Source organism: Oculina patagonica, chromosome 9 (genome assembly GCF_052425735.1).
Source record: "Oculina patagonica isolate OP01 chromosome 9, crgOcupat, whole genome shotgun sequence".
NCBI lineage: Eukaryota > Metazoa > Cnidaria > Anthozoa > Scleractinia > Oculinidae > Oculina > Oculina patagonica.
This window is the reverse complement of record NC_135766.1, coordinates 13,470,821-13,497,408: the sequence shown is the minus strand read 5'-3', so window position 1 is coordinate 13,497,408 and position 26,588 is coordinate 13,470,821. Positions and strand designations below refer to the sequence as shown.

The following is a 26,588-nucleotide window of genomic DNA, read 5'->3' as shown; positions in this document are numbered from 1 at the left end:
GTCATTTCGAATCTTTCGAAGCGTCGAAATTTAAATATTCTTAACCTCGGAAAAGATCCCAGGAAAAGGTGGATAATTTTAATTTCCGTTAATTATGTTTTTATTAAGTTGGTACCCATCTACTTTCAAACTGAACATAAAGAAAGTTACTTCATGAATTGTTTTTTTTTTTCTGCCCACCTACTTTCCTTTTGGTGCCTTTCTACTTCAAAGCTTAAAAATACCCCTGATGTACCCTTTCTTATTTTTTTTTTCAAGCACAGTACCCACACCATACATGTGTAAATGCCTGAATTATGGTGTGGGTACTGTGTTTAAAAAGACTTTAGTATGTTCACATTTGTGCCCAGCAAGAATCATACATGTACTTGGGCATGGTACCCAGGCACCAAGTGTGAACACAACCTACGTCACCAATCTAAAATACTTTGGCAGAAATACAACTGTAGTATTGTGTTCAGAAGACGGTGACATTTAAGGGTATAAAAAACCTTTTTAAGCCTCCTTAAGCTTCAAACATATGACATGACATGATAATTCCACTAAGATAGTGAGAACTGACCAATGACAAGTAACAATGGAACCTACATGTAGAACAGACATTATTTTGTTATTTAATTAAGCCTTTAAAATCCTTGTTTACATGTAAGCTTACCTGAAGTTCTCGAGAACTTAGATTTTACAAAATCTGTGAAGGCAGTTTGCATTGACTCATCCAAGGTTCCAAAGTAATACAGATGCACATCTCTGTGTAAGTTTCTTACACAGCCAAGTTACAGACTGCAAAATTAAATTAAGCTCTTGTTATATTATTATCAATGCATTTTGAGGGTAGCACCTTCATCAACCTTTGAAGTTGAGTAGTACTGTTTTGGTTGACCTGCATTGTGTTAGTACGGTGGGTTTAAATTTTGGATGTTAGAATGTGGTCTACAGTTGCATGTGTTGTCTGCCGTTGTGTATGTTTGATTCTATTACATACACTGATGTATATGTAAGTCATAAATAGTAAAGATGGTTAATTCTAAGCTCAGTGATAAATGAAAAAGATGAAATGTCCATTTCGGTCAGTACAAAAAATAATATTGCAGACTGCAGATTGCAGACAGGTACAAAATGCAGACTGCAGACTGTGTACAAAATGCAGACTGCAGACAGGTACAAAATGCAGACTGCAGACAGGTACAAAATGCAGACTGCAGACTGTGTACAAAATGCAGACTGCAGACTGTGTACAAAATGCAGACTGCAGACTGTGTACAAAATGCAGACTGCAGACTGTGTACAAAATGCAGACTGCAGACTGTGTACAAAATGCAGACTGCAGACTGTGTACAAAATGCAGACTGCAGACTGTGTACAAAATGCAGACTGCAGACAGGTACAAAATGCAGACTGCAGACAGGTACAAAATGCAGACTGCAGACTGTGTACAAAATGCAGACTGCAGACTGTGTACAAAATGCAGACTGCAGACATGTACAAAATGCAGACTGCAGACAGGTACAAAATGCAGACTGCAGACTGTGTACAAAATGCAGACTGCAGACTGTGTACAAAATGCAGACTGCAGACATGTACAAAATGCAGACTGCAGACAGGTACAAAATGCAGACTGCAGACTGTGTACAAAATGCAGACTGACATTTAAAACTGTTTTTCGTTTAATACATGATAACAGTTCATTTTATAACTTACCGGTTGTCACGCAATTGCTTTTCCGATGTCATCTTCCACGAAAACGTGCATATACTGTACCGGGGAATGTTCTTGCACCATTACTCGAAATATACTTTTTAAATGAAGTCTTGAAGATCATTTCACTCTTAAACATGATTTAAGCCTTCTCAGTCTTCGTTAATCGACCTCCGAAAGGCCACCAGGAGACAAAAAAAAGCGACCACTAGTAGAAGGTCATGTGTTTGCTGGTTTCTCGGTATCGTATTGCAACAAGTGTTGTTTCATTCTTACATGTATATGCGCCTGTACCCTCTGTGCCAGAGGTTTTTCTTGCACGGTTTTCGGTGTCAGTCATGTCTCTATTGTGACCACTCTTGGCGACAGCCTTCGGCCGCCGAAGTATCCACCGCACGAGAAAAATCCTCTGGTACCCAAGGTAATGCGGCCCGAGTTATGCGATCTCGCGCTTAAAGGGACTATGTCACGAGGATTTCGCAGAGTTTTGGTCTAAACTGTTCTGAAGTTAGTGGTAGGCAACTTAACCCTCAATAAACATTATCTTTGAACATCTAAAGGAATATATAACCTTAATTTGTGGATAGAAATCAAGCTACGACCATAAATATCGATATTTTGAAGACGCGCGGAAACAACTAGAAAACGTTTGCCTAACTTTTTCAAATTGCAATCCGTTTCCATCAGAGCCATCCGCAGCCAAAGATGTTTGTTAACAGTTTCAGTGCTCTAATAGAGCAATTTGTAATAAAAATAGACTATTATTTTTAGGTTTCCTACGACACAAATATAAATTTTGGCTGTTCAATAATGTGAAAAAATCCATGACATAGTCCCTTTAAAGTGAAAAGAACATTACCTGGGAATGCGAGTTTCCATGGAAGATAACATCGGAAAAGTGATTGCGCAAGAGATTGCGTGACAACCGGTAAGTTATAAAATGAAAACAGTTTTAAATGTCAGTCTGCATTTTGTACCTAGTCTGCATTTTGTATCCGGTCTGCAGTCTGCAGTCTGCATTTTGTACTGACCGAATGTTCATTATGTCACAAGCGTGTAATAAAAGAAAGGAAAAATGACATACTGAACATTTCATCTTAATCATTTTGTGATTTTTGTCTATATAATAAAAAAAATGCACAGTGGCTTGAAGATAATTTTTAATGTACTTATATTGTGGAAGACAAGGCATGGAATCATTACATGTCAGATAGCAATGCATTACAAGAGACACAATCCAAGGGTTTGCGATGCATTCTAGGAGGATGACAAACATCCAAGTTTTCGGATGCGAGAGAATCGTTTTTGGCAAAGCAAAAGAATGAACTCTTTTCTTGACTTCTTTTCTTATTTTGAATGTTTTAGAAGCAAAGATCTTCCAAAATAATTTTCTGGAAGGACACCATGTCAGTGAAAATGGCAGTTATTCATTATCAACACAGAGAAATGTAGTCACCACTTTGGCAACAAAACCAGAAGTTTAGTCGCCAAGGACGAAATGTGCATCGCATTGGCGAGCGTATTGGATGAAGTCGCAATTTCGAGTCCTGAGTGTAGCATCCCATCTTGGGGGGGGGGGGCTCATTAATTGTAAAATATTGTTCTTAGTCAACTTGAAAATAAAATTATATCTTTGTACCTCCATGTAATATACTCTATGTATTCATTATACTGCAAATTTAAAACTAATGGTACTATACTGCACACAAAGCAATGAAACTATTGTATCTATACTAACAAAATTGTCATCGTGAATTCATGTCGCCAGCAATCAATTCATCAGGTGAACTGAAAGCCCTAGTAAGTAACTACAATACATGTACTTACCTCAAATAAAAATTAATGGACAACAGATCACATCTTGAATTTTTATTCCCCGGCTCGGGACCTGTTTAGGTGACAACAGAGCTTATAAATGCTAAATGTCAAAAGTTTTATGTTCCGAGTATGAAATGCAAAATCGACTGACCGGAAGTGGTTCAAGTGGAGATAACAAAACACTGAGTTATCAAACATCAACGAACTGTATCCCTTGTGTTAGAAAGAAAACAAATTATCGTTTCTGAGCGAGCCTTACCTCAAAATAACTCGATTTCGTTTTAAAATACTCACTTGAAATCCGTGTAGAATATTCCCCTCTTGCACCTCAACACAACCAGAGAAGATAAAGCAGTCCCAGAAGCCACAGCGCCAATTCTCGTCTCCAGATCCCGACGAGACCTTTGCACGAGCGCCGAGTGCAAAAATCGGGCGTGGGGGGAGGGGGCTGGGAGTAGGCTCTTTCCGATTATGCTAGTAAAACTAGCATTTTTTGCTATTAGCAATACTCGTTGTTTGTCCAAAAATTGCTCAAATTATGCTCATTTTTCAATTTTTGCTCCTTTGGAATTAAAAATGCTTTAAAAACTGCGTACAACCTCTGAAAATTAACCACTGACCGGAGACGGGGCTCACCACCAATAAGTAACGTTATGCTGTTGACAACAAAAATGGCGGAAAATGCTAAATTATGCTAGCAATTCGTTTTAAAAAAAATGCCAAAATATGCTCCTTTAGCCAAATTATGCCAGGAAAATGCTAGCAAAATCGGGAAGGGTCTAGCTGGGAGGGGGGATAGGGGCAAGTGGGCACGGGCAGGTGTTTGAACTGCGGAATTGGAACTAAATTGATCTTATAAGTTGCTCGACTGAAGCACATTTTTTACGCAACACATCGTACAATTTAGACCAAGCTGGTCATTTATCACAACCCCATATAACCGTTGTTAATTACCATTTCTGATTGTCATTGTTTGTCATCGAAATTCTAAAATCCAACTCTCAAGACCCCTGAGATTTTATCTTTCTTCGGCTTTTCTAAATGCATGTGTTCTTGAAGGTTTTCAGCTTGATAGCATGCTTTGTCTTTCAAGTCTCTCAAGTAAAGCATTTTAAATTATGACAATTATGGCTATTTCGGAGTTTTCACTCCACACGACCTCAACATGGATTCATCCCGCGACTTTTCGCAATTGCAACAGAGGTATTGCGAGAAGTGATTACTGTAAATGTAGCGAATTCCAGATATTGTGTACCCCTCCCCCTCACCTGCAGGACACTGACAAATATTGCGTTTATACTAAGCTCTATAAATTTGTGTGGAACACCCTGGGGGCGGGGGATCGCATTTGAAAGGGGCGGGGATGCTCGCCGTCCCACTAAGGAGTATAAATTTCGGATTTTTGGTGTTGTTTAGGGTGTTCAGGGCAAAACGCCAATAAAAGCCACCAAAGTCTCGTTTAGGGCTGCACACGAAGAAATATAGAAATGTAAGTTCTATTCTATTAGTCTTCTATTATTTTTTAGGGGTCAGGAAAAGCTTGAGCCGCACCCAGATTGGTCTCTTTTAGGGATTTTTTTTCAAAATGTCCGAAGAGTATCCCCGCCTATTTAGGAGTCTCCACCCGGGGGTGGAACATTTTGAAGGATAACTCGAATATGGAATACCACACAAAGCTGAGAATCGCTTTGAAACAGAGGCAAAACGCAACTCGGAAACACTTCTTTACACGGCCATTTTGGTTTTTCTTCTTCATAGCATGACAGTATATACGTCTCAACCAACAATTCTGCCAGGTTCTGTTACCCTTTCTAGTAATCATAGCCTAATATAGTTAATTAATTGCTAACGGTGATTCAGCAAACTAAGTCATTGATAAGTGTAACTGAAGCCCAAGGGGGTGCTTGCTCAGTAGGAGGTAGCAGTGCGTGACAGGCCTCACAATCTCTACCGGTGTGAAATATTTGAGAACCTTTTATTTTTTTGGTCTCACGAGCATATCTTTTAAAGATTTCTCTCTCTTAAAAGATATATGTGGATCGTTAAAGATCTGTAAGGCGTAATGACACTGAATTGAAGATTTGTGTTTATCTTTATGTACTCGCTGCAAATAGTCTAAGACGTCACAACGGTGCACAAGGTCTCTAAGGTCAGGTGGTTCGCGTACTGAATAGGCCATTTCCGAGTTACTCTTTGCCTTTGTTTCCAAACGAGTCAACGTGCGACCATTCATGTGAAAATGAGTTTCACTTACAGGTCCATTTTCATGCAAATCAAACATATTTTCATTTGAATGGTTTCGCACGTAGACTCGTCTTGAAAAAGAGGCATTGAGTAACTCGGAAATGGCCTATTACCTAAAATTATCACTCAACCAATGTTGCCATTCCCGCCCCAGTTTCCTCACCGGCTCGTTTTCTCAAGTGTACTGTGTAATGCCCTAAACGGAAGCCTGCTCGCGGAGTAGCCTCCAAAACTCAGGACACCTGCTAAACACTGCTGCTTTGCGCAACGCTACAACTACAACAAACAGTGAATATTGGATGTCATAGCGGCTACTAAAGCCGGCCGCACACTAGAGCATCTAGCTGATGATGTTGATAAATGATGATAAATAATGATGATGATGATGATGATGATGATGATGATGATGATGATGCTCGTATGCCCGGTTGCTCAGCAGATTTCTCTCGTGTGCGGACGTTTTTCGTGAGAATTTTACCTCGCTAGGCCGTGAGGAAAAAAATCTATCGTGTTTGATATTTTTTGCCTCGAGAGGAAAAATCCTCAACGTGTGCGGGCGATGTGAGCTACTTGCTCAGCCAGAAATATCAACTGACCAATAAACACACGCAGAATGTTCACGTGATTCAACATGAAGGCTTCTAAATCAAACTTGCTAAGCACTTTCCTCACTGTCTGCGGTGAAATGTGCAGTGAGCAAATGGCTGAGCAAAGAGGCGCGTGGGGCGAATAGCTCAGCTAGTTGCTCTTGTGTGCGGCTGGCTTTAAAACAAAGAAGCAAAAGACTTAGTATCTAAGCAAACTGAAGCGAAGACATCGTGTCGACTGCGACTTGTCCTATTTTTTCGAGTAAACGCTGGGTACCGAATAAGCGCCGCGTCTCTAAGGTGAAGTTGAAAATAGGCCCTCAGGTATTTATTTGAGAATAATACGCTGTAGGTATATAAGCCGGATAAAAATACTGAACAAAAACCAGTACTTAATAAATATCGGGCTCAAATAAACTGCAGGAGTCAAATATACGCCGGGTCCATGCACCAGGCTGAGTTTGAAATAAACGCCGGGGGGGGGGGGTGCAATTCAGTGATATGATAAACCACTATGCCTCTATGGGTGTGTCCACCTTGCTGTATAGCTTTTGCCGCCATAAAACACTTTACGACGTTGCTGGACGGCATTAACTTCTTGCCTTTGAGGCATAACGATATGAACATTACGAAAGAACAAAGACTGAAGGTAAACAATTTTTAATGAATGTTTAACGATAAACCCAGTTAAACAACTCTCGTGAACAATGAAATTTATTCCCTGACTTTTTTTTTGGCAAGCTGCAAACGTCTAACGAAACAATATAGCTTCTTTCGTGGTGCACTATAAACATACTGAATAAACGGTCATCAGCAGGATGAAAGTCAAACGTTCTAGCTTAATTTCAAACACGTTTACAAGAAAATAGATTAAACGCTTTAGTTTAAGTCTCTACAACAAATTCCTTTTGCTCACTAGCACAATTAGACTTCTGTATTATGGTAATCGTAAAATACAACTACTTTGAACGTTCCGTTATAATTATTTCAATGAACATGGTCTTTTACTCTTTCAGGTACAATCATCGTTTTCCATCAAAAACTATACTAATCAAAAGTGATGTTCACCAATTACATGCGTCTGCTATATCTGAGTTCTTCACCAGTACATGTACTAAACATTTTCCAAATCTTGTTAAGTGCTCAATCTTAGGCTCAGATTAAACTATTTCTCAATATATTCTGTGTATTGCAAAACATAACAAACCAGTCACTTATATGCTACCAAACAGTCATGTATGAGCATTCTTTTGCAAAACTGTCTTTCAATTAAGATATTTTTATTGTACGACAGACGAAGTAAGACTGCACGGCAACGCAGTTTGGCGGAGTGCTGAGTGAAAAGAGCGGCTTAATACGGGTAAAAGAAATAAACATCTTCAAATTCTCTTTCTCCGCGTGTGTTCACGCGCTAAACACCGCTCTCGCTACACGCGACCGTTGTTTCGGCGAAATAGTATAGTGATGCAGCAACATCAATCAGCCATCACTGCGTCAAATTAACAGACACCTGAAAAAAAAAAGAAACACACAAACACAATTGACAAACACATGAGATAACAGAATGAAAAACGAATGAAGATATTTAACAATAGCCCAATAAGGCGAAGCCGAATGGGCTTTTGACCCGTGGCCCTTAAGGGCGAAGGGTCTAATTGTTTTAGTATCACCCAACTAATCAGACAGAAAAAGCAATAATAAAGTTAGCAAATGCAAGTTGAAAAAAGATTTATTTGAGAATACAACGAAAGAAAGCGTCACGCTCGATTGCTACTCGATTACTATTATTAATGGTCCTCTAGTGACGTAGCCAATCAAAATGCAAGATTTGCATTAGTCCACCAGTTGGGTGATACTAAATCAAGTTATTCACACAGTTGGAAAAAAACTCTGGTGAAACATTCATAAAAGCTATAGAGTTACGGTGCACTTGGCACATGAGAGCACCTCTTGAAAGTATTATAAATGTATAAAACTCAACAGGGATACCTACTGTAACACAGATATATTTGCCTGGTCAGATTTATTATCTACGTCAAAACGGCACAAAGTAATATTCATGGTTGGTAATATTCATATTTAAAATTCCAAGATATTAATTCTTCCAGGTTTAATGCTAAAAAGAATTACCGGACGTGATATTGTTACACCATATTGATTATAAAACCCTATTTAATTTTAGAAAGCCTCAAATTTAGACTCCCTCCCCTTCCCAGGTCATATCTCTTTTTAGCTAAAAAAATCAAAGGTTGGAAATCACACGATGGGTAGGACTTGCGGGGTATTTCGTGCAATAACGCAAACCATTCACTTATTTAAATAAGAAATATGTTTACATCATTTTCTGACTTGAGATATATTGAACTCCGGTGACTAAACATTAACCTCGTTCTTTTTTTTTCAACTGCCTCTAATCTACGGGTTTCTTGGTCTTCCTGAAAAAAGCAAATAAGTTGAGATTGCAGAACAGGCGGTTTTTTTTCCTTCGCGCTTTGCGCGAACGTCAAAATAAACCGCCTGTTCTAGAGGCTTAAGAAGTTTATTTAGAAAACCGCAGAACTAGATTTTGTAAAAGATGATAATGGCACTACCAATTATCGTCGACTGAAATCAGATTCAGGACAAAATTTTAAGAAACGGAGCTTTAGATATCGATGCTCTGAGGTCATTGGCCCTTATCTGAGGGGAGGCGGGTTCAGGGCAAGCTATAAAGGACCCTGCTATACTAATCAACTTAGGGCCAAACTACGAAATTCTGTTCGTGGTTGTCTTTGAAAGGTGACTCTGAATAGGAAAGGCACTTACCAATAGTAAGTAAGATCCTAGAGTGAATCAAAAAATACCCACCCGCGCTAGCACATGTGTTTTCTATTGAACAACGCACGGTGGCCGTGCGATTCACAAGATTGAACAACTGATTCCGGTAAAAAGTAAAAAGGATATTCCAGTGCAGGGCTGTAGCCGCTTTGAGTAGACTAAGGCCCTTGCCTCAATCATTTTTCAGTTTTATATGCAATGTGATTTGCATTCTGATTCAGGAAGCACAAAAGAAAGAAGTAAAGTAAAGAAAGAATTGAATGTAACATTGCCAAAAGAAACAATAGACAAGAAATACATAACAAAAAGTGGCACCCTCTGGAGAACATCAATTTAATTTAAATTGACAACAGAAGGAGAACATCTGAACATCAATCTTCAGTTCAGTTTTTTTATTTATTTATTTATTTATTTATCTAGGGGCAACCGCACAAACAAGATAGTGACAATCATTTTTGTGATTTTCGTGGTCGGTTATAACATTTAACATTATTTCACTGTTATTGGCTCTCCGAGATCATCCGTTTATATATATATATTACATGTAGTTAGAAAATACTATGAACGCCACATCCATGAAAGAGGAAAAGTAGAGCGGTACTACTTCTTCGGGGAGTGTCACAGAGACAATACAGAGGGGGATATCCTCTTAGAGACGTGTGCCCGTGTAAATGTCATATTTTGAAAGAAACATCTTCACACTGAAAATGGAAACGGAGTGTCCAAAACATGTCTTTGAAATTTAGAAGTGTGTTTATTTTTCCAAGTGTTTAATTTCGCTCATACTTTGAAAACATTTCGCTTATATTTTTTGATAGTCGATAGTCTTTCTAAACATGCACGATAGTGGCCCTACACCACTTTAACAAAATTAAGATAAAGATATACGAACGAAAATTTCGCTCGCATAGCTTGATTTCTCGGTGGTGTTTTTTTTCTACACTACAAGCGTTCCAATTCTATTGACATCAGCGGTTGAAGTCTCACTAAAATAGCCGGCGTTCGATCTCAACATACTGAAACATCAAAATTTACTGTTGCGTTTGTTCAACCTTTTTAAAAACTTTAAATAAAACGGCATACTGACTTTTTAAAAAAAATAGGGCCCCAATGGGTCCATGTGTTTTGCTGCTAGAGCAAAGTCTTAGGGAACATGTTGATGAAAGACAAGTGAGTCGAGATTGAAATCCAACGTCTTTTATTGTCTGTCACTTGTGTGCAGGTTAATAATTGCACTATATTGTAGTCACTTTGTGTTAATTCAATCCTGATAATTTTACTGATCAAAATTCAGAAATTATAAATAATCGCACGCGCACCGGCGTACAACAACAGAAAGACGGCGTTGAACGTAACGCAAAGTTCATTTTGAAAGCGAAAGTTTACAAATAATTATTATCATTCGTCAGTCATCCCTTCACGCATGAACACTCGTCGAATTTCAGTGTCTTCACAACAAGATCGGAAGATCGATAAGGACCAATTTTTGATTCTGCGAAAGTTCGTTTTCTTAAAGTTTTAGAAATTTGTGAAGTTGGAGGATTCACTGAGGACTGCGTAGCCGAAGATGCAGTGGCTCGCTGGACATCAAATTCTATTTTTCACGGCGTTTAATTAATCTTCACAAAATAAACATGTGGCGCCAGCGCGTCTGGCAGTCAAAAATTCATTTTTCAAAAAACTTTCCCTTTCCAGCTATTTTAGCGGGGCTTATACTATAGTACCTACCTGTCAGTCGTAGAAAAGCTGAAATTTAAGGATGAACTGTTTATTAAATGAAGACCGTATTATTTTTTAATAACTAGTAAACAAACTGGTCGCCACGCATTTAAACACGAACTGACGAATGTTGCATCTGATGCAGTGAATCTGGTGAATGAGAACTTCCTTTAATATTTCTTTGTTTTCGACGGTGTGCACCACTGAATAAGTTTCTTTCCCATTGTGATGTTACTAGTATTAATTCGTTTCTAGCTGTCTTTTATATAGCTCGAATACAGCTACAATTAGCGGTGCAGCCTACCAGCATGGTATATTCCTTTCCAGCTGTCTTTGCGTGACAAGTTACACGTTCATACATTTTATTTTAAAATATGAAGTTCAGAGTTAATACAGTACTAGTGTGCTGTAGACAGTGTAGACAAGGTGAGGGTAAGTTTATTTTCAAAGCGAAAGTTTACAAACTGTGCACTAACCGGTCCTTTGGAGAAAATATTTATGACCTTCGGCGAGGTTCCAAGTCTTCGCTCTTTTCGTAAATGATGAAAACTGCAGAATAATTTTCTCATAAAACTGGAGTGGTCGCGCCACAGTTTGTTTTCTTTCCCAATGCGATATACTTTTAAATCGGTTTTCTGTTTTCCAACGTGTCCAACGTGGTTTGCGTTCGAATACTTTGGCCCGTAACTTCGAATGCGATCAGCGCTACGGTTCATTGGTTTCGATTTTGTTTGTTCATGGATTTGATTGACATCGGTAGTTCAGATTTCTCCTCTGTTACGGCACTTACACCTTACGGCACTTACACCTTACGGCACAAACTTCAGCTCTCAATGTGTTTTGCTTGCAGCCATTGCGGCTGCAGCAAAACACAAAAACTGACAAATGAGAAAAAAAAGAATAATTATAGCTTCCGTTTGGATTTGAACCAACGACCAAGGCATACACAACTTCTGTAGAAGTTTTCTCTACCAACTGAGCTATCGTAACTTTGCATGGTACAGACTATTTTATTTTGTATATTTTAATATTATATTGGACGCGCTTGGAAAAAAAAAACATGTTCAACTACTCGGTTATGATTAAACAAAACCCGAAAAAATCGCTTTGTTTTAGCTTGTCGTACAGAGAGAATTTCCTCCCAATTTCTGCTCTGCATGTCGCAATAATATTCAAGCGCAGCCAATGGTTGAAATATATGCAATTACAGAGCAATGTATGGGCACGTTGCACAGAATTGCTAATTTCTTGACTCTTGAAAGACCCATACCAAAAATCAAAATGTAGGGATATTAAGAGTCGTACAGAGAAACTTCATGCCAGATTTTAGACTGAAAGGTGCAATATTCGATCCGTAGAATTATTTAATCACAAAGAATATTTACATAATTACAGAGCAATGTATAGGAACATCATAGAATCGCAAATTTCTCAACTCTTGAAAGATTTTTATCAAAAACAAAAATGTAGGGTTATTAAGGTGGCTCGACCCAGTTTTTTTCTAGCGATACCTAACAACTTTGAAACCCTGATACTTAAAGGGATTGATGTCAATGACAAAACTACTACATCGCATGCATTACACATAGGCTGAACTTCAATATGATATAATTTTTTTGGCGATCAGAATGAATATCACGTGGCAATGACGTCACACAGGGTTTTGCTCTGAATCGATTTTTAGGCGGTAACCGCGTTTTCTCTCGAGATCCTCCACGCTACGTATACCTTGGGTGTTTGCCTTCATCTCAGTGGAGTTTCATCGAAATCTACAAGAGCAATTTTGAAATATCTTGGAATTTCTTTTTAGATGGTATAATTTATGCGTAAAATAAAGTCAAGACTTCATATAAAGAAATTTGCTTCTTTTTTATGTTTAATGAGAGGATTTAGCCCCCATTCCTTTTAGAAATGTCCCATATACTACATCCAAACCTTTAGAAGAAAGAAGACTTGCGTGATTTCGAAATATATGAAGTTATCTAAATCGGAGTAGAGCTCAATGTTTAGCTCTATTTACCATTTTTCCGCCTACTTTCGCAAAAAAGCGATTATTTCAAGAACCCGTCGATGAATTTTTTCCAAAATTTTTCAGGGTGAAAAATAATCAGTACACCACACAATCCCTAAATTTCATGCTCATTGAAAATGTCTAAAGTTGTCTAAACTAAACGCAAAATTGAGTAAACATTGAAGCGATGTCGAAGTTTTGAATAATTTTGTGCTCTGGGAGTTCCTATTGTTTCGATTTAAACACAACATCGAATTCCTGTGCACCACGCGTGTAATGACCATGCTTGGCTACCCTCCGAAAGCTTTCCGAAATGGTTTACAAAGATGATTTACATAATTACAGAGCAATGTATAGGAACATCATAGAATCGCAAATTTCTCAACTCTTGAAAGATGTTTATCAAAAACAAAAATGTAGGGTTATTAAGAGTCGTACAGAGATACTTCATGCCAAATTTTAGACTGAAAGGTGTAATATTCGAGGCAGCCGTAGAATTATTTAATGGCATTTATTTAATTTTTACAGAGCAATGTATGGGCACGTTGAACAGAATTTCTAATTTCTCGGCACTCGAAACATTTTCATCCAAAACAAAAATGTAGGGTTATAAAGAGTCATACAGAGATACTTCATGCCAAATTTAAGACTGAAAGGTGCAATACTCGAGCCGTAGAATTATTTAATGGCATTTATTTAATTTTTACAGAGCAATGTATGGGCACGTTGAACAGAATTGCTAATTTCTCGGCACTCGAAAAATTTTCATCCAAAACAAAAAGGTAGGGTTATAAAGAGTCATACAGAGATACTTCATGCCAAATTTTAGACCGAAAGGTGTAATATTTGAGCCGTAGAATTATTTAATCGACTTAATTATTTAATTTTATTTATTTTATATCTTGTTTGTGTAATTATTTATTGATCTATCTATTTACTTTTGTTTTATTTAGTTATTCTTTTCATCAATTGGAATACAGTCTCCGACTTTGTGTAAATGTAAATGCAACATAGTAGTTAACGTAGTAACGTCGATGTAAGTAAGTTTTGTAAATGTAGTTGTATCTATGTACCCATATGTAAGTCTAAGTAAATTAATGTAAGTTTTATGTAAGTGTGTGTAAATAAATAAATAAATAAATAAAAGAAAAAAAAACTTTACCAGCTCACTAACCCTACGAGTAAAACACCAAGACCCATATCTCACTTTAAAATAAGGAAAAGAAAAAAAAATTGTTATTGTTTCGTTTTTTAGCAAAGAGACCATCTTGGGATGAGAGCTTAAAAAACGGCTACAGGCGTAAAAAGTTAGGGCACATTTGTATGCGAAAACATGCCTTTTTAAATATATACTCCTTAACATTTCTAAATAACATGTATAGTCAATATATAAACTAATTTACTTTACAAGTGCTGAACTATTCTCATTTACAGCTTACCATTTGCGCTTTCTGTTTTCTTTGTCACGTGGAAGATTCACCTGGACGATTTGAAAAATGCGTTTCGAGTCGTCGTTTGCAACCACATCAATTGCGACTAGACGTTTAAGAGGGCAAGTTGCTAAACAGAATGTTCTGAACTGCCTAACAATTGCACCAAGTAGGTCACCAGACTTGATGTTAAACATTTGAAAAAGAAACTCTCCTGAGGCATCTTGGTAGTCAATGATACACTCCTCGTCAGTGACAAACTTACAGTCATAAAAGTCAGTACCTCTACATAATGTCCGGCATGTCTCTCCTGTCTGTGCGTCGAGCAGGTACGCACTTTGGTCACCCTTTGAGGTTAAGGCCGAGATAACAACAAATTCTTCCGAAGGAGAGAACCCCACAGGTAGAAAGTAGCTACATTGCAAAGAATGAGGCCAATGATTTTCCCAGAGTATGTCTGTTCCATCCGACAACTGAAGTGACTGGCAGTCTAAATTAGTGGATACCAGCTGGCGTAACAACTGACATCTGCTGTTACATGTTATAGCTTCTCTTCCCAACATTAGACTTGTTGACCCATAACATTCATGAGAAAATGGGATTGTTTTTACTATGTCTGTGCTTGTCGTGTCCAGGATAGTCACTTCATTTCTCTTTCCTACACACGCCACCTGGTTCTCTGATATGGGCATCATCTCTGTGATTTCGCGTACATATGGCCAGGTACGAATGCACTCAGACAACTTAAAATTCCACAGTTCAGGACAATCGCTTCTTGTTGTGAACAGAACCCCTTCTTTTACGGGAACAAGGCGTTTGCTCTCTCCACTCTGAATACGTTTCTCTGCCATGAGCTCCCCACTTGAAACATTACAAGCCATAATTGTTACAAAACGTTCAGTCAAATCAATGACCTCTTGTCCAACAAAAACAACTCTTTGTACCGTCGGTTCAGTGGCAACAACGTAAACAATCTCGCCGTTTCGAGAGAACGCAATATTATCGGCTATGAATTTCTGACGGTGGTGGAATGAAGCGGTGTGGCTTCTAAGCTCTGTAGGAGTGAACATTGCTATGGAACTATTTCCAGGAAAAGTTCGCAATACACACTGTTCGCCTAGTACAAACAAAAATGCCCCCTCTACAAGGATGGAATCACCAGACCCCCCTTTCTCAAATACACATGAAAAACAATCTCCTGACAAAAAACCAGCCTCTGTACGTGATTCGTATTCCAAGGGTTTGTAGGAAACTTTGTCACCTAAAACATCCAACGAAAAGGCGCCATCGTTACGCCTTGTGACTTCTAGTTGAAAAACAAAATGCTCTTGCTGAGAAAGTGGTTCATGCCAACAGAAAAGGAACTGATTGTCAGCGGAGAACTTGATCATTCCACACACTTTAGAGGTAGTGGCATGTGCTAGTGTTCTAAAGCCTTCAGTTACATCGAGCAAACAAATTGAACCCGAACAATGGGAAATTGCTAGCAGTTTTCCATCTCGAGAACAAGCAAATGATAAAACATCTTCACCTCTGGTAATACGACTGATCTCTGAACCATTCTCCAGACTCCACATAATAATGCATTTGGCATCATCAGGGCAATCAGTTAGCACTGCAGCCTCTTCTCCTGAACTCACAACTGAGCAGACTGTAAATCTACAATCACTCTCTGGAAAAAGTGGTTTCCGGTCTCCGTCAAAGGTGTAGGCATGACTTAAGATTCCTGGTAACACCATTTTTTTAGTAGGGTGAAAAACAACTGAGCGGTAGCATGAAAAGACAGGTGAAGACGGTGACGTTCTATACGTTTTTCTCTCATGAGAATACGGTTTCTTTATCGTTGCGTGACGTACCCATTCTGGCTTTCCCGTGCGGAGTGACCACAGCTGAATCGTTTCGTCTTTACATTCACACACCATGTAGTCTAGCTGAGGTGAAACATCAAAACAAACCACTTGAGATGAACATGAAAATATAGCTTGAGGAGCATCCTCGTGGACGTCTTTGAGCACGTACTCCAGGTATGGTATTTCAGGATATTTGTCCTGTAAAAGCTTTGACGCCTCAGCAGACAGCACTGTTCCTCCCTCATTCAGCACAGTTTGGAAAAATAGCCGAGGATACTTTGTAAATGTGCTGTAGTACTTTCTTAACAGGAACAGTAAAGTTTTCAGCAAATCTTTCTTGTCTTCAGAGAGAACTTGAAAAATATTTTGCCTCTGAAGCCAAAACATGTCTTCAGATGCTATTGAATCATCTATACAAAGCTTTGCAAAGACAAGTTCTAAGTCTATCACATATGTTTGTATCAATTCCTCCAGGCTCCGTGATCTCATTTTCTCATCTACCTGTAACATGTGTCGTGCACCATGACGTAGTGCATACTTCTCAGTGGAGCTAAATTTATATTGTGTGTCAGTAGAGCTGAAATTTGTGTCACGAACACCTTTCTGTTTCAGATTATCAAGCTCATCAGAGCAGAGACTTGCAAGAATGTGATGGCCCTCTTTCTCGTCCACAGTGAAGTCATGCTCTCCATAAGACGTTGTGTCTGTCAACCAGTCTTTAACTGACTTGTGAATGACGTGAAGACACTCATTGCGGATAGGAAGAAGCGAGGACACACTACTAATAGCTTTTCGTACTTTACGCCTTTCAATTGGTGAGTCAACACAAGGTATTAAAACTTTAGACACAAAGTCAATTGGCAAGGGCTCCCGTGATGCAGTAACAGCACAAAGCAACTTCAGAAAATGCTTTGCCTCGACGTCAAGCTTCATAAGTTCATTCTCTAATCGTTGGAAATAGCTTTCATAGATTGACGAAATATTTAATGGTAAGCTGGCATTAAGATCTTCTTGATCCAGAACTGGCACATTCTCTTCTATGAATGAAACAAGGAAGTATGCGTACAGCATGAGTCCTTCAGACTTCTCTGAAAGCTTTTCCACAATGGCGCCTTTATTTTCTGGCTTCATTAGATATTGCATCCTCTTTTCAAAGAACAGCCTGATGTCTTGCATATTCTCTTCTTCATTTGGTTCCAGCTGAAACGGCTTCAACTGTTTTAATGCCTCTGCAATGTTTCTCTCTGGTCGGGTCGTACATAGAAATCGAATCCAACATGGAAGCTTGCAGAAGTGGTTAGCAATTACATCAAGCAGCTCATTCCGTTCTTGGTAGTCACTCTCATCAACGCCATCTATCACCATGAGCATGTTCTTTCCCGGGTCAGCTACAGTGCTTAGAGGTTCTTTAAACAGCAGTGCAAACAGCTCCTCCACACCCATGTTGTTGAGATCTTTACCCAGATTTCTTGACAGCTGTTTCACAAGAGCTTGTTTGTACTCTGGCAGGGCATGACACAAGTGACAGGCCAAGGACTGAAGCATCAGCTGAGGATTTCTGTAACGTGCGTTATTATGCTGACAAAAGTGGCTTGCTGACAGTCTGCCAGCTTCTTGCATTCTCTTGCAAATGACGGCAGAAATAACAGATTTTCCCATTCCAGCATGTGCGCTGATCACCATCACACGGTTTTGAGAGGTTCTGTCATCTAACCAGTTTTGAACTTTGTTAAACACCCACTCACGTGTGCCTTCTTGAAATCGTCCCACGTGATCCTCAATGTCTCCTTTGAACTCTAACTTAGCAAGATTCCGTAGGACTTCTTCTTCCCTGTCTTTATCTCTTTCCCCTTTTAAGCTCTCGACTGCTTGCTTTACTTCTTCCAGTTGTGCCTTGCTATCCTCAAGGGTTTTGCGATCTTCTAGCTGAGTCTGACGTGCTTTCTCAACATCTTGTCGTGTTTCGGTCTGAGATTGACGTATATCTTTCAGCTGTGATTTGATATCCTCTTCACTATCAGCCCAGTCACGTAACACGTCATGATAATCTTCCTCGCCACAGCGCTCCGCCTTCAATCTATCAATTTCTGCCTGGTTTAAACCAAGAGCAACAAGAACAGCACTGATTTCTTGCCACAAAGATGTGAAAGTCGGCGAATCAACAGAAGTGGTGGACACATGACCATACAACTCATTGCGGAAAAACTTTATGCGAGCAAGGTTTGCCTCACGTGATGTATCACTTGGGGGTGGTTTGGTGTGCCAGCCACAGAGGGGAGGGGCTAGTCCACAAATGTTGGTTAGAAGGAGGAATAGAAGAGTGATGTCAAATGTTTTAGAGTCTGGTGCAGCTCCACCAGGTGGGAACAGTTGGTCCCACTGAGCTGAACGCAAGACTCTTTTCCTTAAGAGATTGTTTAGAGTTCGATATTTTGCATTGAGATCAGCAGCCAGGTTTGCAGGAGGATGATAACTATCAAAAACATTCCTTAGAACCGTTGTTCCACCATCAATAAGAAGTCTGCTGAGCTTGGCTCCATTTGTTTTCTCTACAGAGCTGGACAGGGGTGAAAGTGCAGCAGCTGACATCCTTATCCACCGTACACTTTACAAAGGTTTACATGAAGCTCTTCAATAGTACCTGGGTACAGTGAAAAGAAAAAAGTTTCATTTTAGTTTTTAAATTTAACGTAACCGGCACATTTTAAAATGCATCGCTAAGTAATTTTAGGTGGCTGGTAATGGTTTAGGCAGCTACAACAATAATGTCAAGGAAAATCGTTTGGTACATAATTATTCGTTTAGGCATTACTAATGAAAAAAATAAGGTTGCTGCGACGTTAGAAATCGTTGCCATGGCGACCTCAGATATGGGGATAGATACCATATTTTTAAAAATTTAAGACATAACTTAAAAACTACTCAGTGAAAATTTTTGTTTTTGGTCAACACCTCTCTATCACGGAAACTTCTGATGTCTCGACAAAATTCTCACATATTTTCTCTCGTATGGACCCTCTCTAATACCGACAATGGACACTAAATCTTGGCCTAAATTCAAATAAAATTAACCTCTTAACTAGAGACACTCCGGAGGGTGATCAGGTGTAGGCTCACTCTATTCTTGGTGAACATATATATTTCTCCAACATGGGTTGCTATCATGAATGTACATGTGTTTACATGTACATGTAACATGACCAATACAAAAGGCTTTAGTCCTGATTACATTACTTTTTGCAAAGTCCATTGGACAGAGAACTGCTCGGGTTAGAAGGGGGCATAATACTTCAAGTAAGCATAATGCTATTTCCTAATTAAAATGTTGGGCATCAGATATCAATAAATTATTTCTATCTCCTGCATACAATATGATACTTGCATTTGAAAAAGTTTCCATTCTTACAATAAAAACACATATTTTTTAAAAGTTCTAAATGGCAAGGAATGATTATAAAGAATGCAATGATATCTAGTCCATCTATCTAGTCCATGGTTAACCCAGCATTAAATTCGCTGGTACCAATTTATACACCTGGGTGGAAAAAAGCACCGTGAGAGAAGTGCCTCACCCAAGAACTCAATGCCGTGCCCACTGCCAGTGCACAAACCCAGACTGCTTGATCTAGAGTCCAGCATGCTTAACAAAAGGTCACCATGCCTCCTATTACAATAATTATAATAATAACTAGATTAATTCTTATTCAGACTAATACTCTAGACATTTAGGCACTTACCATTGTTCCCCAACAAAGCCAATGATAATGGTCAGTACTTGACACCCTCTCTGCATCTGCTGAAATCAACAATATCTCACTGTCAAGTTAAAGAAAACAGAAAGAGGTAAAGAGCAAAAACCATTCTAGAAACACAAATGTATTTTAACCCCACTCAACACCAGTAAAGGTAAATTTTATCAGTTGTGTCTCATAAACTTGTAATTCTAATGGTCCTCTAGTGTACCAGTTGCTATTGTTTTGGGGCTAGGCACATTGTTCCTGTTGATTGTTCTATTGTTCTCTTTAAGGGTAGCGAGCCATTCATGGGGGACCTTGCGAGTGCTGCTACATGACCCAGTTATGCTGTATTGCCCGACCCAGCCCCTTATTTACACTCATTTATCCCCAATCTCTTTCCATGTCTATTTGTGGGGGTGGGGGGTATGGACAGTTTCTTTCATGAGAAAGTCCTGATAGTACTGAGTATTAGTATGGGTCACATTAAAAGCAAAGAAAAAATCTAGAAATAATCAGCTAGTTGGTAGAAGCCATGTGTGCAAATTTTAATAAGTATCCATTCTGTTAAAACACCACACCAAGACAAATGACAAGTTGTTGTATAATGTAATGTCACTTGAGTTAGTAAGTAATTATTTAGAATGTGTCTAGTTGTATTAAATGTATTTAGCGCAATGTATAGTATTCTAGTGTTGTATTGTGAGTAAGAATTATAATATAAGTACAGTGGAACCCCGCTTAACGGACACCCGCTTAATACGGACACCCCGGTATTACGGACAGTTTCGTTGGTCCCAAAGAAAACCTCATACATTTTCTCTTAAATTACCCGCTTAATACGGACACCCGTTAATACAGACAACGGACACTTTTCCGCGTCCCAAGTAACAAACTGTCATACATTGTCAACCCCCCTGTTCATCTGTACACGGTCATTTATCACTGTCGCGATTATTTGCTAACTTTACCCTAGTTAAATAATGGCAGAATTCGACGATTGTATTACAAAGAATAGCTTAATAGCGTGGCTTGCAAAGGTTTTGTTGAATCTTCAGTCCGCCTGGTTGTGTCGCAAGCTAAAAGCTTCCGTGCAAAGTAAAGTTACGGACTTTTTCAAATGAGTTTGTAGAGTTTAAGAACGGTTACGATCAGAGTTTCAGTTACAAAGGAAACTTTATAGAAAACGTTCTGTTGCTGTTGAAATGCGTTTTATTTCTTGTATATAGTAAAGTTGCGACATTTTCAAATAAATTCCACTGTTGAGTTTTTATAGTTTAATTCGAATGTCTGACTAGATCGTAAGTTTTCGTAAAAACTATTAATTTTCGTCAGAAAGTTCACAGTTTGCATTTGTTACATTTACAGTTATTTTTGATTTTTTCCAATTGCACTTATTATTAGTTTGAACACAATACTGTGACTGATGACATACATCGTATACCCATAACTTAATGCATGTCTTTTACCCAACTAAGTTGCTGTCTGCAATAATCTTCAAAGCTGTGACTTATGCATTTGTTTTCTACAATGTTTATCACGACTATGGTTTTGTTAAGAAACCAGGAAATGTTTATTACTGAGTATGTAGTTTTTTATGGCATTTATTGTTGTTCTCCTCAAATAAATTGATGTACTTAGATTTTTGAACTTCATCATTTGCGGAGTTTAAACATGTTTTCTTTGAAACATTAGCCCTTGGGAACTATATTGGTTTCTGGTTAGTAAAGTTTAAGCATGTCGGGGTCATTCTTCACTTTTGGAATGCTCTTTAATATCGCTCATTTTGAATTGAAAACTGTAGATTCAGACAGTTTCAAATTCCATCTTGTGGCAGTTGCGGGGCTGGACACTTTTTTGCTAGGCCTTTTTCCTGCACTGTCAGACCAAAGAGTATGCCATCATACCTGACCTTATCTCATATGTTTTTTCCAAGGAAATAGTGGGCAGGGCCATACAAGTCATAATTTTATTAAGATAAATAGAGACCATTACAAGGCCACACAGTGATACGAATTGTGCAGTTCCATAAATTATCTATCCCTCTCCCATGGAAGGGGTTTTTTCTAAGGACCCCACCCCCCACCCTTTGGCCTTTGAGACCCGTCCCACCCCCCAGGAATTTCCAATCCAATCTCACAAGCGAGTGCGAGATACTATTGTCCTTAAATTTCACTGTTGCCGTCAAAGCTTCGACTCTCGGCCAACTGTTCATTTTTCGGACATCATTCAGCCTTGGGCATTATTCTCTAATATACCAGCCGCCAGAAGGGGTTTATTTACTAATTACCAAAACTGTTATAATATTAGGAACCCAGGGAACACATGTACAAAATCTAAAATATAATATATCTCCCACCCCACTGCATATAAATGACTCCTTGAACATTTAAGCCATGACCTTTCTGTTAGTGGTGAGTAGCTTATCATATAAATGCAGTGATTAATTTTAGACTCAATAAGAATATTATTGATTCTGGGAAAATAGACATAGGTGGCCCTGGTTTAAGTTTTACAAACTCTTACCAGAAAACGGAAGTGATGTACGAAAACTCACATCCTGCTGTTGAATTACACAAGTCAAGACCTGTAAATCATCAACAAAAAAAATGCAAAAACTTTGTTTAATAAAGACTTTTTATTGAAATAACAGACTTCTTGCTCTATCATAACAAGAACTAAAATAATGATACAATGTTCCCTTGTCCTATTCAAGTACAGCCGGGAAAATAAGTACTGGTTTTGTACAATCAGTAGTTTCCGATTCATTTCATCCAATGAGACAGTACTGAACGAATACCTTCAAATTACAGAGACTTGAGATTTAATGATTATTAATATGATGCTTTAGTCATGCTGGTTTCCATGAATGGATCTTGATCAATCAAAACAAAGGTTTAACATATTCAATCTCAAATGTTTATGTTTGAGCAGCTACAAGTGGAAATTGTGGTTATGCCATCCCAATAAAATGTATCATTTCCCATCACCCGACTGAACCATTTTTTCGAAAAGTAAAAAAAAATCCAGATTCACTAGGATCAGCAATGTCGAAATCATCAAATTTGTAGTAAATAGTAAAGATGGTAAACTTCAAGCTCGGTAATAAATAATAAAGATGAGATGTTCAACATGACACGAGCATGGGACAAAGAAAAATTCTGAGTCCTGCACAGGAATCGAACCCATGGCCTCCCAGATACCCGTTGGGCACTCTAACCAACTGAGCTACGAGAGACTCATTGTGAGCTGGGCCATTTACAAGGTTGATATATGACACCTGTCCTGCATACTGCTAGGATCAGCAATGTCGAAATCATCAAATTTGTAGTAAATAATAAAGACTGTAAATTTCAAGCCTGGTAATAAAATTAATAATAAAGATGACACAAGCATGGGACAAAGAAAAATTCTGAGTCCCCAACAGGAATCGAACCCATGGCCTCCCAGATATCGTGAGCTGGGCCATTTACTAGGTTGATATGTGACACAACAACAACATACAATATGTATGATGTGATGTCTTTGTCTTTAATAAGCATTGATACTACGTTATTTAAAGACTGTTTAGACATTTGATAAGAAATAACAAATGAAAAGACCACGTTTTTGAGTTGACTTTAAATCGGCATGCTGTCAATCAATTTATTTCAACTTTCTGCACTGTTTGGGATTGGTTGACGTGCACTCAGCCAATGAGCATTCAGAAATTTTTGCATGTTAGACGTATAGATTATTATTATAACTAACACTAAATGCATAATGACACTGTACTATTTCATACATGTACAGTATGTCAGTATAACTAAAAAGAAAGAAGAAGTTTTGAAATGAATTACTGGTAGCCATCTTTAATTTTTTGTTTTATGAACTGTTTAACAAATAGATTCCATTTTGCCGTGCGTCTGTTCAGTTATAGATCACAGATGACGTCAAAATGTGGTATGAACAGAGAAGTGGCCCACGAGGCGCTAGCCGAGTGGGTCACTGATGTTCATACCACATTTTGACGCGTGACATCATCTATGCGTCTGTACTCTGATAGATCATAAGTAAGAACCAATCAAAATGCGCGTAGAATTCAAGTTATTATATAATACATAATAATAATAGACATGTACACTGTATGGACACACACACATGAAGAATTAACTTCTTTGATTGTTTTGTACCTTTTGGAGTTGTGATTGCCTAGTTTTTAATGGCACTATTTACATAACATAAATACATTTATACCATGCCATAGAAAATACAGCCAATCAGAATACAGGAAAGCCGTTGTATATTCGATGGTATTCAACCCAACCTTCCCATTGTGCGCTGCGATCTTATTCTCGATAAAATTTAGTGAGCGTATTTTTTATGGCATGGTATAAAATAGTTACACAACACTTTCTCGTGGTATACTATGGAATATCCCACTTGTCACTTGTATTTTCTTCGTATACACACTCGCCTAAAGGCTCGTGTGTATACCGAGAAAATACAAGTGACTCGTGGGATATTACATAGTATACCACTCGAAAGCGTTGCATAACTAGTATGTACACTTGGCAGATATCCAAATCTACTCAGAATGACATCTTAGTTTTATGTTATAACAACCCTGATTTAATACCGCCATTGTCTTTGATGGCCGAAACATTTTAGTTCAACGCAACCTCAGCAGTGTTTTGTATTTATTTGGTCAGTAAAATGTTATTCTTTAATATCAGGGAAAGTCAAGGAATTTTGAAAACTGATGTCTGTAACTTGGTGTGGGAGTTGCATTGCTTATTTAGACTAAATATCGAGCAGTCTCACTGTCTGGGTTTGAGCCCTGACCATACATTAATAAAGAATAATTTGTACATGCAGTCTGCCGGTTTCATTCAAGCTTGTTCGTAAGTTTTTACCACATTACTCACCTGAAATAAGAATTAATCGATGACAATTCACATCTTGAATTTTAATTCCACAGCTTGGGACCTGTTTAGGTGATAATAAAGCTCATAAATCCTAATAAATTTAAACTGATAAACGTTATTTGTTTCAACGAAGTATGAATGAAATAAATTATGCACGATCAGTCTGTTGCCCAGTTTCCGGCCACTTTAGTTTGTAATCGCTATAACTTCTCATTTATCTACGGAAAGTTACTCAGTTTTTGGTCAAAGACAGTTCATTTACTTACCTTAAAAATGTACAAAGATTGGCTGCGTTCGCCAAGTATTAAAGAAATTATGCCATTTTTTGCAAAACTAGTAAGTTGCCCAGTTTCCGGCCAGGTGTTCCAGTTTCCGGCCGTCGAACTAAAACATATTTTTCCCTGCAACCGGTCGACTTAAACCGACTTGTCAGTGCCTTGGCAAACGAAAAGTTAGTTTCAATATCAGTTTATTCGACTTTTCTTTCTCGTCTGCCGTTTTACGGAATATTTCCTCGTCAATGACCCGTTGGCGTTTCTTTCGCTTAATTAGGATGTATTGGCAGCGTATACATATAAACGTTGTAGTTTGTCATGCTATGCTTGCTTAAGCTTCTTTGGTACTCTTTGCTACATTTTCATTTCATTAATTTCTCGAGCATGAGATGCCAAAATTAAGTTATTTCACTTAATAAACATGATTTTGAACAACATGCTACTTGGTGGCCGGAAACTGGCACCGCCAGTCCAAATCTTTGTTCAAACTCTGACTTCTGAAATTCAGAAACAGCTGAATTCTGGCTTGTGACGACAGAACCCCTAATAAGTTTCATCTTTACTCTAAATTCTGTCAAAAAATTACTAAGCTTCTCGAAAAATTTCCTACGAAATGAGCTCTTTGTTTATGTACGGTAGCTTTGATGTGCAGTGAAAAGCGCAAAAATTAGTCGCTAAACGTTTACTCGCGTAAACAAAGCTCGACCTTTCTCGGCTGTTTCTTGTCCAAAAAGCCTGCCAAAACCATCAATTTGTAGCTGAAATGTTCCTTTTTCTGTTGCAAAGGTTCGGTGGACGAAAATAAAACATATCTACAAAAATAACCGACGAATATATTTTTTGGCCGGAAACTGGTACCGGCCGGAAACTGGGCAACAGACTGTAAAGCGGAAGTGATCTGACCGCAGCAAAGAAAAAACTGATCAGTGAGTCGTCAAACACTAAAGAATCGTCGAGGTGCTGTTAGAAAGAGAACAGATGATTTCTTGTAGGCGAATCTTACCTTGAAATAACTTGATTTCGTGCTACACACCTGTACACACCCCCTCCTCTTGCCTCAACACACAAACGTGAACACAACAATCCCACAAGCCCCGATGGCATTGTCGTTTCCAGTTTCCATCATCTCTCTCAGCCGGCGGGACTTATGCACCAGCCCTCGCCCCAAGGACGAGCAGGGTTTGGAACGTTACCCACCACAGCGTAGCCACCACACAGTGCACCCACCACTGGTGAACCACAACATAGTGCACCTACCATACAGTGCACCCACCACACAATGAACCACCACACAGTGCACCAATGACACATGGCATCCACCACACAGTGTACCCATCACGCGGCGGAACCACCACACAGTGAACCTCCTGACAACCCGGCCTTACCAATCGATGATAAGTGATATTAATCGATATCAATCGATGTCAATTAATCGATTGATATTGGAAATCGATGACCAATCGATGATGTGACTTTTAACATGAACGATTTTCATTGAACG

At 38.6% G+C, this 26,588-nt stretch overlaps 2 protein-coding genes across 8 annotated transcripts in view; both read right to left on the bottom strand.

The window, feature by feature from the left end:
* LOC144666213 (uncharacterized) overlaps positions 1-3,859 on the bottom strand; it is a 28,926-nt gene extending 25,067 nt beyond the window's left edge. For 3 of the 5 annotated variants that reach the window (XR_013573142.1, XM_078527603.1, XM_078527604.1), the window contains exons 1-3: positions 3,773-3,859; positions 3,523-3,583; positions 656-780 (exon numbers count right to left, since the gene is read on the bottom strand). The gene's annotated coding sequence lies outside the window, so the exon portion shown is untranslated. The remainder of the gene's footprint in view (positions 1-655; positions 781-3,522; positions 3,584-3,772) is intronic. The other 2 variants (XM_078527605.1, XM_078527606.1) reach the window with 2 other exon arrangements.
* A 3,129-nt stretch (positions 3,860-6,988) lies between these two features.
* On the bottom strand, positions 6,989-26,175 carry LOC144666211 (uncharacterized). Of its 3 annotated transcripts, none has more exons than XM_078527599.1 (6): positions 26,091-26,175; positions 24,813-24,873; positions 22,432-22,492; positions 19,909-19,967; positions 14,331-18,812; positions 6,989-8,779 (listed from the first exon to the last, which is right to left on the bottom strand). In XM_078527599.1, the coding sequence occupies exons 5-6, from the start codon at positions 18,758-18,760 to the stop codon at positions 8,755-8,757; spliced, it is 4,455 nt and encodes a 1,484-aa protein (XP_078383725.1). In that variant the 5' UTR covers positions 18,761-18,812; positions 19,909-19,967; positions 22,432-22,492; positions 24,813-24,873; positions 26,091-26,175; the 3' UTR covers positions 6,989-8,754. The 3 variants fall into 3 exon arrangements, with proteins under 3 accessions (XP_078383725.1, XP_078383727.1, XP_078383726.1); XM_078527601.1 differs by having other exon boundaries at positions 6,989-7,854; XM_078527600.1 differs by having other exon boundaries at positions 19,909-19,964.
* Positions 26,176-26,588: the final 413 nt, after the last annotated feature.